The following is a 13,282-nucleotide window of genomic DNA, read 5'->3' as shown; positions in this document are numbered from 1 at the left end:
GTCCTAAGATAAAAGAGTGGTCTAGAACTCCCTTTGGACCACCTAGTATGGACATCTACCATAGGAAGGCTATTCAGGTGGGATTCGTGGCTTATGAAGAAAGAGGCAGACACAGGCTTGATTAGACAACAGCTGTTAAAAGTAAATCAGAGCCAGAGGAAGGAGTAGTGCCTTGGTGGTCTGGATTAGTTCAGTATCCCAGCTTGAGCTTTTTTCTCAATGTTCAGCTCTATATCCACACGTCCTGGAGTCACCCCTCCCTCATCAGATGGCAACTACTATTAATCTAGTTGTGCTCAATGAAAAGGCTGTTCTACAGGTAAACCCACATAGAAGAAACTTTAATTAAATTCTGAGTAAATTTACACTTAATATCCAATACCAAAAAGGCTCACACCCATCCCAACCCACTATATTACATATAGATATGAAAATATGAAAAACTAAAAAAAAAAATCTTACCTTGCTTAAATCTACCACCGATAGCAGCACTTTTAGAAGACGTGAAATTACTGATCTTTTCACAAGCCAGTGAGATGGAAAATCGATTTTTGCACTGCCACTCCTTAATGAATGTTTGAAAGAGAGTTTGGTCACTTGCTACATCAATTATGGCCAAACTTTCTGGGCTGAATGAGGCTGGAGTTAATTGCAATCCATCCTGTGATAACTGCAGTGAAAAACTTGTATCTCTAATAGGACCATCGTCTTCTAAACCATTTCTACTCTCTGAACTTAAATCTTGGTTTTTAATATTTGGAGATGAGCCAAATGAGTAACTTTTACCAAGCTGTAAAACACTATGCGTATTCCGAAGTCTTACAGATGTTTCAAGAGTACTTGGAAATACCAGCTTAGGAGCAGATGCTGGAATGGGTGTAGGAGGAATGAGTCCAATATCATCGACTATACAGTTTTCTTTACAAGGCAAAAGGGATGAGGTTTCACCATGAAGGGCATTATTCTCCAGTGTCCCAATCTTGCTTTTTACTTCAGTATTAGGGGAAAATGAGATTCCTTCCACTTGATTTGGCTCCAAATCTGAAATCACTTTTTGTTTGTCATTAAACTGAGTATTTTTTCCTTTCAAACTAGACAAGTTGATAGTGGTTAATTTTTGCTTTTCATTTTCCAGAGGACTGGACACTTTGTCTAAAATTCTTTGCAGTCCTGGACTTAAATCAAATGATGCCCCTGACCACGTGAATGAATTATTTTCCCCTGTTTCAATTAACATGGGTTTTTGAAACCTTTCATCTTTATCTTCTCCAATTACTTCTCTTTGTGGATAACCATTGCCTATAGTTGCTGGATCACTTAGTTCTAATGCTCTAAGAGATACTGCAGTATTCAGTTTCTCTTGGACAGAACATATTTCTACATTGTCCAAAGCTTCAACCATCTGAGCAGAATCTATTTCTGAAAATAAAATAGACTCATCACTGAAACAAGTGAACTGATGCTGATTATCTTGATTCTCATTCGTATTTGATTTTCTAATTGGGCCTTCTGGTTGCAGACACATAGAATGACTAAAATGGTTTGATGTTAGTTCAGAAGAAAAGGGTTCTTTCACTTGTATGTCGGGTGGTTGTTCTTTTACTAGGTAGTCTTCACTAAAACTGTCAAACAGTAAATTATCACTCAAATTCAAACTTGTTTCAGGAACTGGCGAACATTCTACTTCTATACCAGTGGTAGCTCTCTTTTGAGGAACCAGAGGCATAAATGGTTTCACAGTTTCTTGTGTTTGATAACCTTGAAGAAAACTATTTAATTGAGAGTCAGTGACAGAAAGTTCACTCCCTTTAAAACAAGGGCCATTTTCCCTCAAGAGTATTGGAGAATGAAAAATTGAGCTTTCTGGAGTCAGGATACCAACTCCATGGGAATCAGTGTCTTGTTTCACAGTCTCTACAGTCTTAAGTTCCAAATGATCTGTATTTGTCACTCCTGGAGAATGTTGTTCACCAGGAAAAGTAATATGAATCTCATTCTGAAAAGAGCTTACCGAGCTCTGTTTGTCTAAGTTCTTTTGCATCGTCCCTATTGCCAGGTTGGCATCCTTTGCTCCTTGTTTGGCATTTTCAGTTGCCATCTGTTGTATTATTTTCTCTGACTGAGTATCCAGGTAGAAACTATCTTCAAATTCACAAGGAGTTAAACCTAAGTCAGAAACACAATTATTCTTAGTTTTGTTTGCTGTATAAGCCTCTGTTTTTTCTTGTGTTCTAGAGGTATTTAGAAAATTCTCATGCTGGCCTGATTTTCCAGTTGGGAGATGTATTCCGAGTATCTCATCACTGCTTATATTATCTCCTGATACCTGAAGATTATTTGTTTTATTTTCCTCACCATTAAACTTTGTACTTCCACACTTGATAATAACATTTGAGTCTCTATTCATATAACTACTACCTGTCTCACAGGGCATTTGTTCCTCTATTACTTTTTTCTGTTTGATATAAGTGTTTGTCTGTTTATCAGAATGTTTTTCTGGGCACTGGTTAATTGAATGGGTGTCATGTTTTATATAAACATTCTGGTTTTTTGAATCATTTTGTACTATCGGTTCTTTGTTTATTTTTTCTGACTCAACAACTAATCCTCTCCCATTTTCACTAACCATACTAGCGGGTTGATAAGTTACTTTTTTACTTTGGGATCGTGTGATAAAATGTTCCACAAGAATATCACTAGTTTTTGTTTTTTTCTTTGAACTTTGTTTTCTTTGTGATGAGAAGGATGCTTTGCTATATTTTCCATCAGCACAGAAAGTTACATTTTTAGCAAAAGGCTCTGGACTTCTAAATTCCATATTCTGTCCATCTAAGGTAAATAAGTCTTCACAATAAACAGGATTAGACATAGTCTGTTCCTGTAAATCAATTCTATCCATCCCAGTGTCTTTCACAGGGCTACTGTGTCTGGATCGTTTTACATGTTTTCTATGTTTCCAAGATCCAGAGGCAGTACTGATCTTTTCTGAACTGAAATTCAGAGCTGCTTTTTTTGTTTTCTCAAATAAGAGAGTCTGAACCACTTTCTTAGTGTGTCTTCTTCCCTCATTCAGAGAGGTTTTTAGCTTCTCTCTACTTATATTCAAAGAAACCTGTTTTCTTGCCCTGGAAATGGCATGAGCCTGGTGTTCTTGATTCCCATTCTGTAACTTACAATAAAAGGAATCTGTATGCTCTCCACTTTTCTGTAGATCTTGCACTGTATTTGGTGAATGCTGAGCAGAAGAATCACTAAACATTGAGTTACTTTTTTTCTTTAACACTAGTCTTTTACAAGATCCATTAGTTTGGGGTACAAATTTCTGTTCCTTTACTTCTGACTCACTGCTGGGCGATGACTGTGTATCAGAATTTAAAAGGGAATGTAGATTCCACTGCACTCCCATTTCAACTAAGTCCTGCTGCAGAATCATTTTGGCTTCTTCCACAATAAGGGCTGCTGCTTCTCTATCAGTTAAACATTTTCTGCCAGTCACCCAAATAGTTCGCATATGCCTACGTTCTTCAGCCGCTTCCTCTTCCTCATCCACTGCCTTTCGGGCACTATATAAGGAGGCAGGAAAAGAAAGAAATTAATGCACTGGATTCATTCATGCATGCCAAAATATTTAAGCATTAATCTAATCTATTCTAGGAACTAAAGAAATAGCACTGAACAGGAGGGAAATATTTTATTTTAGAGCTTACATTCTAGTTGGGGAAATCAGAAAACAAACACACATTAAAATGCCTTCTATGTCAACAGATCATAAGAGTATACAAAAAATAAAGCACCAGGAAGGGATGAGTAGTTCTGTAATTTTTAAACAGCATAATTAGAGAAGGCCTCACTAAGATCCATTAAGCAGAAACCTTTTATAATTGTGTCATAAAACTTTCATTGAAAACAAATCCTCCGATGTAATATGAACTCTGGACAAAATACTTAAAGGAACTGGAGACCGACTAAAAAAAAGGAAAGAGGGGTAACTAAAATCTTGGATAAAAACCTAGAGTTTTGTAGTATAACCTGAAATCTGGCATTGTGATGCCCCCAGCTATGGTTTTCTTTTTTAAAATTCCCCTGGCTATTCGGGGTCTTTTCTGAATCCACACAAATCTTAAAATAATTTGTTCTAAGTCTCTGAAGAAAGTCCATGGTATTTTGATAGGGATTGCATTGAACGTGTAAATTGCCCTGGGTAACATTGACATTTTCTTTTTTTTTTTTTTTTTTTTTTTTTTTTTAACATTGACATTTTCACAATATTAATTCTGCCAATCCATGAGCATGGAATATTTTTCCATCTCTTTGTGTCTTCCTCAATTTCTTTCAGAAGTGTTCTATAGTTTTTAGGGTATAGATCCTTTACCTCTTTGGTTAGGTTTATTCCTAGGTATCTTATGCTTTTGGGTGCAATTGTAAATGGGATTGACTCCTTAATTTCTCTTTCTTCAGTCTCACTGTTAGTGTATAGGAATGCCATTGATTTCTGGGCATTGATTTTGTATCCTGCCACACTACCAAATTGCTGTATGAGTTCTAGCAATCTTGGGGTGGAGGCTTTTGGGTTTTCTATGTAGAGTATCATGTCATCGGCGAAGAGGGAGAGTTTGACTTCTTTGCCAATTTGAATGCCTTTAATGTCTTTTTGTTGTCTGATTGCTGAGGCTAGGACTTCCAATACTATGTTGAATAGCAGTGGTGAAAGTGGACATCCCTGTCTGGTTCCTGATCTTAGGGGAAAGGCTCCCAGTGCTTCCCCATTGAGAATGATATTTGCTGTGGGCTTTTCGTAGATGGCTTTTAAGATATCGAGGAAAGTTCCCTCTATCCCTACACTCTGAAGAGTTTTGATCAGGAATGGATGCTGTATTTTGTCAAATGCTTTCTCTGCATCTAATGAGAGGATCATATGGTTCTTGGTTTTTCTCTTACTGATATGATGAATCACATTGATTGTTTTACGAGTGTTGAACCAGCCTTGTGTCCCGGGGATAAATCCTACTTGGTCATGGTGAATAATTTTCTTAATGTGTTGTTGGATCCTATTGGCTAGTATCTTGTTGAGAATTTTTGCATCCATGTTCATCAGGGATATTGGTCTGTAATTCTCCTTTTTGGTGGGGTCTTTGTCTGGTTTTGGAATTAAGGTGATGCTGGCCTCATAGAACGAGTTTGGAAGTACTCCATCTCTTTCTATCTTTCCAAACAGCTTTAGTAGAATAGGTATGATTTCTTCTTTAAACGTTTGATAGAATTCCCCTGGGAAGCCATCTGGCCCTGGACTCTTGTGTCTTGGGAGGTTTTGGATGACTGCTTCAATTTCCTCGCTGGTTATTGGCCTGTTCAGGTTTTCTATTTCTTCCTGTTCCAGTTTTGGTAGTTTGTGGCTTTCCAGGAATGCGTCCATTTCTTCTAGATTGCCTAATTTATTGGCGTAGAGCTGTTCATAATATGTTTTTAAAATCGTTTGTATTTCCTTGGTGTTGGTATTGATCTCTCCTTTCTCATTCATGATTTTATTAATTTGAGTCTTCTCTCTCTTCTTTTTAATAAGGTTGGCTAATGGTTTATCTATCCTATTAATTCTTTCATCAAGACAGTGTGGTACTGGCACAAAAACAGACACATAGACCAATGGAACAGAATAGAGAACCCAGAAATGGACCCTGAACTTTATGGTCAACTAATATTCGACAAAGGAGGAAAGACGATCCACTGGAAGAAAGACAGTCTCTTCAATAAATGGTGCTGGGAAAATTGGTCATCCACATGTAGAAGAATGAAACTAGACCACTCTCTGTCACCATACACAAAGATAAACTCAAAATGGATGAAAGATTTAAATGTGAGACAAGACTCCATCAAAATTCTAGAGGAGAACACAGGCAACACCCTTTTTGAACTTGGCCACAGTAACTTCTTGCAAGATACATCCACGAAAGCAAAAGAAACAAAAGCAAAAATGAACTATTGGGACTTCATCAAGATAAGAAGCTTTTGCACAGCAAAGGATACAGTCAACAAAACTCAAAGACAACCTACAGAATGGGAGAAGATATTTGCAAATAACATATCAGATAAAGGGCTAGTTTCCAAAATCTATAAAGAACTTCTTAAACTCAACACCAAAGAAACAAACAATCCAATCATGAAATGGGCAAAAGACATGAAGAGAAATATCACAGAGGAAGACATAGACATGGCCAACATGCACATGAGAAAATGCTCCGCATCACTTGCCATCAGGGAAATACAAATCAAAACCACAATGAGATACCACCTCACACCAGTGAGAATGGGGAAAATTAACAAGGCAGGAAACAACAAATGTTGGAGAGGATGCGGAGAAAAGGGAACCCTCTTACACTGTTGGTGGGAATGTGAACTGGTGCAGCCACTCTGGAAAACTGTGTGGAGGTTCCTCAAAGAATTAAAAATAGACCTGCCCTACGACCCAGCAATTGCACTGTTAGGGATTTACCCCGAAGATTCAGATGCAATGAAACGCCGGGGCACCTGCACCCCGATGTTTCTAGAAGCCATGTCCACAATAGCCAAACTGTGGAAGGAGCCTCGGTGCCCATCGAAAGATGAATGGATAAAGAAGATGTGGTTTATGTATACAATGGAATATTACTCAGCCATTAGAAACGACAAATACCCACCATTTGCTTCAACGTGGATGGAACTGGAGGGTATTATGCTGAGTGAAGTAAGTCAATCGGAGAAGGACAAACAGTGTATGTTCTCATTCATTTGGGGAATATGAATAATAGTGAAGGGGAATATAAGGGAAGGGAGAAGAAATGTGTGGGAGATATCAGAAAGGGACACAGAACATAAAGACTTCTAACTCTGGGAAATGAACTAGGGGTGGTGGAAGGGGAGGAGGGCGGGGTGTGGGGGTGAATGGGTGACGGGCATGGAGGGGGACACTTGACGGGATGGGCACTGGGTGTTATTCTGTATGTTGGTAAATTGAACACCAATAAAAATTAATTTATAAAAATAAAAAATAAAAAATAAAAACCTAGAGTTTAGGGCAGCCCCGGTGGCGCAGCGGTTTAGCGCCACCTGCAGCCCAGGGTTTGATCCTGGGGACCCTGGATCGAGTCCCACATCAGGCTCCTTGCATGGAGCCTGCTTCTCCCTCTCCCTCTCCCTCTCCCTCTCCCTCTGCCTGTGCCTGTGCCTCTCTCTCTCTCTCCCTCTCTCTCTCTCTCTCTGTGTGCGTGTGTGTGTCTCTATGAATAAATACATAAAATCATTAAAAAAAAAAACCTAGAGTTTATTGATTGACAGAATTTGAAAAAAAGAGCAAGAGATAGAAAATAATCAGAGAAAGTCCAGAAATGAGAGATCCAGAGGAGAACCCTAAATTCTTCATATAAATTCTGCCCAAATCTCTGGCTGGCCTCTAATCTATGCAAGTGTGGGCAGACTCCAAGCAGCCAGTTAAAAGTTTAAACAACTGAACAAAGATTTGAATTACTGTCCACTACAGGAAGACAAAGTTTAGAGTTTGAGTTCAGCGAAGCTGACTAACTGATAAAATATCAATGTTCTTCAGGGTAAAGTAATAGATTCTACACCCTAAAAGCCCAAATATATAAAAAATTGAAGTACCATGAAGAGAAAAAAAACCAGGATGAGACATAAAAATTATGTAAGAAGTAACAGCCAAGAAACTTCTGTTTCCAACAAGGATGGAGTAATAGGACCAAGTTAGCCTCTCAGTCAAAACAACTAAAACTGAGGCTAGCTCTTAAAAAAAACACTGCAGCTTCCATTTTGCTCTCTCTTTTTTTTTTTTTGTTTTTTTGTTTTTTTGTTTTTTTGTTTTGTTTTGTTTTGTTTTTATTTATTTATTTATTTATTTATTTATTTTTTTTTTTGCTCTCTCTTTGATTACTTATTCAAGGGGAAGTCAACTACCACAGTATGACAACAAGCAGCTCTATGGAGAAGCTCACGTGGAGAACTGAGTGCCAGTTTGCTAGGATGTGTGCAAGTCATCTTAAAAGCAATCCTTCAGATAACTATAGTCCCAGCCAATAGCTTTACTAAATCTTAAACTAGACCACCAACAAAGGTGCTCCCAAGTTTATGACTCACAGAAACTTTGAGTTAATATATATTTACTGCTGCTTTTAGGCCATTAAGTTCTTTTAAGTATTTTTTTTAAGTTTATTTCTTTTAAGTAATCTCTACACCCAAAGTGGGGCTCGAACTCATGACACTGAGAACAAGAGTAGCATGCTCTCCCGACTGAGTCAGCCAGGAACCCCTGAGCCACTAAGTTGTTTCATAGCACTAGCTAGCTAATTAGCCTAGTAAAACTATCAAATTTCAAAAATATAAAAAAGAAATTGCAAGGTCCACATATTTAGAAGGACAAAATAATTAAATTTCTATTAGAATTCTCAAAAACAGCATGCAAAGCAGACCGAGCATTTTCCTAAAACTCAGTAAAAGAAAGTGTGGACCAAATGTTTATATCCAGCCAAGATGTGCCTCAAATATTAAGGTTAGAGAAAAAAAAAAAAACAGTTTTAAACTTACAAGATATGGGGAATTCTATACCATATTAGCCTTCAAGAAGTCTATCAGTTAACAAGTTTCATTCAATCAACAGATGACTAAGAGTATTTCAGCAGTAAGACCAATGGTAAGATTTTGAATAAAGAAAAATGTAGATTATATTAGTCTTCCATCTCTACACCTTTCAAGGATGGGGATAGGGTGGAAAATTAATGTACAAATGTTATGTGTTGAGACAAAGTAGAAATAATGCGCTTTTTAAATGGAAGGAAAAGGGCAGGGAAAAAGAAAAAGGAAAGTGAGCTCAATGGTTTTTTTTGTTTTTTTTTTTTTTAAGATTTTATTTATTCATGATAGACAGAGAGAGAAAAAAGGAGAGACACAGGCAGAGGGAGAGGCAGGCTCCATGCAGGGTGCCCGACATGGGACTCGATTGTGGATCTCCAGGATCATGCCCTGGGCTGAAGGCAGGCACTAAACAGCTGAGCCACCCAGGTGTCCCTGGGCTCAATGTTAATGACTGTTGTTCAGGCAATACACAGGTATTACAGGATACTATTAAAATCTTGACAGATTTTCATACTCAATCCGGATTTTTAAAGAACTTAAAAAACAGATAAACCACTAGCTAACATGATCAAGAAAAAACAGAAAGTAGAAATTTATAAAATAGAAAATGACAAGGAAGGAATAACTATTGAAATAAAAGAAATACTTAGAATTCCTAAGAAACTAATTTACAGGTCTCTATAAAAATATATTTGAAAATCCAGATGAAATGGATAATTTCCTAGGAAATACAAATTACTAAAATTGACCTCATTATAGATAGAAAACTTACAGACTAATTTCTGAAAAAATAAAATAGACAAAATGATGAGGAACTAACCAATAGAAAGGCACTATCCAAGATGGTTTCATATAGTAGTTCTATCAAACCTTTCTACCAGTCCCAAGATGCTACAAATTATTACAAAGCATTGAAAACAAAAAACAGGGCAGCCCGGGTGGCTCAGCGGTCTAGTGCCGCCTTCAGCCCAGGGCCTGATCCTGGAGATCCGGGATCAAGTCCCACGTCAGGCTCCCTGCATGGAGCCTGCTTCTCCCTCTGCCTGTTTCTCTACCTCTCAGTCTCTCTGTTTCTCATGAATAAGTAAATAAAATCTTAAAAAAAAAAAAACAACCTCATAATTCTTTTTCATGAAACAAATCTATACCAAAACTGATACCAAAACTTGAATATAGAGAATGCAAAAAATACAAAATGCAAGAAAACTATAGACCAATATTATTTATAAATAACAATGCAAAAGTATACTATATTAGATACTAGCAAATAGAATCTAAAATCTAACATCATGTAATAAAATAATATAAGATGACCAAATTTAATTTATTTTGGAACATACAACTGATTCGGTATTAGGAAATCTATTAAAATAATGCACTATGCAAATAGATGAAACAGGAGAGGAAAAACCCTATCAACATCTCCATAAATAGTGGCTCAGCGGTTTGGCGCCTGCCTTTGGCCCAGAGCGCGATCCTGGAGACCCGGGATCGAATTCCACGTCGGGCTCCCAGTGCATGGAGACTGCTTCTCCCTCTGCCTATGTCTCTGCCTCTCTCTCTCCGTGTGTGACTATCATAAATAAATAAAAATTTTAAAAAAAATCTCCATAAATACTGAAAAATCCTTTGACAAAATTCAATACCCCATTATGATAAAAATATTCAAGGAAATTGCAATTAATGGGCATTTTCTTAAAATGATAAAAAATACATACAAACCTATATATACACACACACACACACACACACACACACATCATAGTCCCAAAGACAATATCCTACTAAAATAACACCAGAAGCATTTCCACTAAGATTACAAACAAAGCAAAAATGCCTACTGTCTATTACTACTATTCCTAATACTACGACATATTAGAGATATCAGTTAATATAATTAAATAAGAGAAATCAATTAAAAGCATATGAATTCTTAAGGAAGAAATAAAATAGTTATTTGTGGATGATATGACAATATCCCTGGAAGATTCTAGAGAATCAATGATAAAAGTAATTCAAACACAAAAGAATTCCAAAAATAGGATAAAAAAATATACAAAAACAGCCTTCACATACTTAAATAATAACTATGTAGTAAAAGAAAGCCACCAATTAAAATAACAATAAAGATTAAGTAGGAATAAGTTTTACTAGAAATGTATAAAACCTGTGTGAGCAAAACTTAAAACGTCTGAAAACCTGTATGAGGAAATCTTTTGAAAACTCTTGAAAATCATAAAGACTAGATCAAATTCAAGGTGTTACCTATCCTTCGATAGGTTGCTATCCTTCGATAGGTTGACAAAACAATATAAAGATGTCGATTCTAAGTTAAAGTTCAACCCAGGGCAGCCTAGATGGCTCAGCTGGTTGTTTAGCACCGCCTTCAGCAGGGCATGATCCTGGAAACCCAGAATCCCCCCCATGTCAGGCTCCCTGCATGGAGCCTGCTTCTCCCTCTGCCTGTGTCTGTGCTTCTCTCTCTGTGTCACTCATGAATAAATAAATCTTTAAAAAAAAAAAAGTTCAATCCAATCCCATTAAAATATGAAGAAGTACTTTAACTTTCGTATGGGCAAATACACAAAAATAGCCAGAAAAATACTGAAAAACTGGGCAAGAAAGTGCCCTACTAGATATTAAAACATATGTAAAGTCTTTATAATTAAAAGTAGGATACTTGCTTGTGAATTGACAAAAGAATAATAAATAGAATAGAAAGTCTAGAAAATAGACCTAATTATTCATGGATATTTAGTATATGATAAAAATGGCATCTCAGATCACTAAGCCAAAGATAGACATTTTTATAAGTGGAAGACATTGGTTAAAAGATAAAATTAGATGCAGACTTCACAGCATTCACAAAATTAAATTCTAAATGCATCAGGAATCCAAATGCAAATCTACAAATACTGGAACAAAACATGAATGAATTCCTTTTTAACCTCAGTACAGAGAAAGGTTTTCTAACTATGATAATTCAAAAGCAAAAAACAAAAAACAAAAAGATTGATAAAAGAAATAGTAAAATTAAATTCTGCATGGCAAAAACAATGCAATAAAAGTCAAAAGACAATTTATAAATTTTGAGAAAATATTTACAATATACATATAAAATAAACAGCTAAGTACTCTAACCAATTTTGAAAAGAAAAGATTCTTTAAAAGGAGAGGGAAAAGACCATGCCCACAGAAACGTAAGGAAAAGACATAACCAGATAATTCACAAAGATAAAAAAAAAAAAATCCTGAAACACATGAAAAGATATCTACCATCACTCAACAATTGGAGAATTGCACATTAAAACCAAATTGAGATACAATTTCTCATCCATCAGACTGGTAAAATGAAAACCTCTAACAATAGATTGTGCTGGCAAGGCTGTGGGGTAATAGGTTAGTGAGAATGTAACCTGCAGAGCAATTTGGAATCTAATAAAGTGACATAAGCACTTAACTTTTGAAATCCCATGTCCAGGAATTTACTCTGAAGAAGCATTACCAACAACATTAAAACACATATGCATAAGTAATTCATTGTGAATTGCTGTCAATGGCAAACTGAGACAATCAAAATGCTAACTAGGTTTTCTGGCTCTTAAGTACCAAGTACTAAAAGGAAACAGTAGCCAGGTACCAGATATCAGTTTCCGGTTCAGAAATTAACATTAATACAATGCTATGCCCTTTTTTAATACATTTTTAATTTAAATTCAATTTGCCAACATATAGTATAACACCCAGTGCTCATCCCATTAAGTGCTATATCTAAGCTACACACCTTATTCAAATTTCACCACTTGTTTCACTTATGTCCTTTTTCTAATCCAATCTAGAATAAGGTGGTACATCTACTTGTCATGTCTCTTTATCTTCCTTTAATAAGAAACAGATCCTCAGTATTTGTTTTTCATGACTTTGATATTTTTGAAGAGTACTAGCCAACTGTTTTGTATAATGTCTCCCAATTTAAGTTTGTCTGATGTTTCCTTATAATTAAATTTATGTCAGACATTTTTAATATGAATACTCGAGGAGTAATGCTGTACCTTTCTTACTGTGTCCCATGAGGAGGCATGTGATGTTGATTTGTCCTAATACTGAAATTAGTAATTTTGATCAATAAAGCTCTGGGCATTCAGAAGAGGCATAATAACAGCAATAGTAGCCTTAACAAAATACGGAAGTACAAACAGCAACTAAAACATAGAGAATCTAGACCTAGAACTTTGCCAAATGTTGGGGGAGCTGCTGGAACCCTTTTGTGGTGAGAGGGGCTCCAAGTGCCACAGTTTATGCTCCCCCCCTCCACCTTGATAGCACAGACAGAAGCAGAGTCCAGCACTAGCTGTCTACCACCTTAATGAGCCCCAGACCCCTAGCCCACACCAGTGGGCTAGCCCAGCCATTCTACCCAGATAGCACCAGTGTGGGGCCCACCTGGACATTCCTACTCACTATAGCTATAGCTGTTGCAGCAAAGTGGCACAGGAGCCAAGCATCCCAGACCCAGGCCCATACTACTTTGGCTCCAGATAGTTTGCTAATATTCCCTCAGCACAGAGTACTCCAAGAACTCCTGACCCACAGTCACCTTAGTTTCAGCCACCCTGTCTGGGGACTCCTTGTGTAGAGGTCCCCAGGACACCCAGCTTGCATCCAC

General features: G+C 36.9%; 1 protein-coding gene across 2 annotated transcripts in view; it reads right to left on the bottom strand.

Moving 5' to 3' along the window:
- POLQ (DNA polymerase theta) overlaps positions 1–13,282 on the bottom strand; it is a 126,275-nt gene that overhangs the window by 64,112 nt on the left and 48,881 nt on the right. For both annotated transcript variants that reach the window (XM_055316452.1, XM_055316453.1), the window contains one exon: positions 463–3,563. In XM_055316452.1, the coding sequence (XP_055172427.1) occupies positions 463–3,563 (3,101 nt within the window). The remainder of the gene's footprint in view (positions 1–462; positions 3,564–13,282) is intronic.

Source organism: Nyctereutes procyonoides, unplaced genomic scaffold, assembly GCF_905146905.1.
Source record: "Nyctereutes procyonoides isolate TBG_1078 unplaced genomic scaffold, NYPRO_anot_genome, whole genome shotgun sequence".
NCBI classification, from domain to species: Eukaryota; Metazoa; Chordata; class Mammalia; order Carnivora; family Canidae; genus Nyctereutes; species Nyctereutes procyonoides.
Note: the sequence above shows the minus strand (reverse complement) of the source record. Positions and strands in the feature narration are given on the sequence as shown.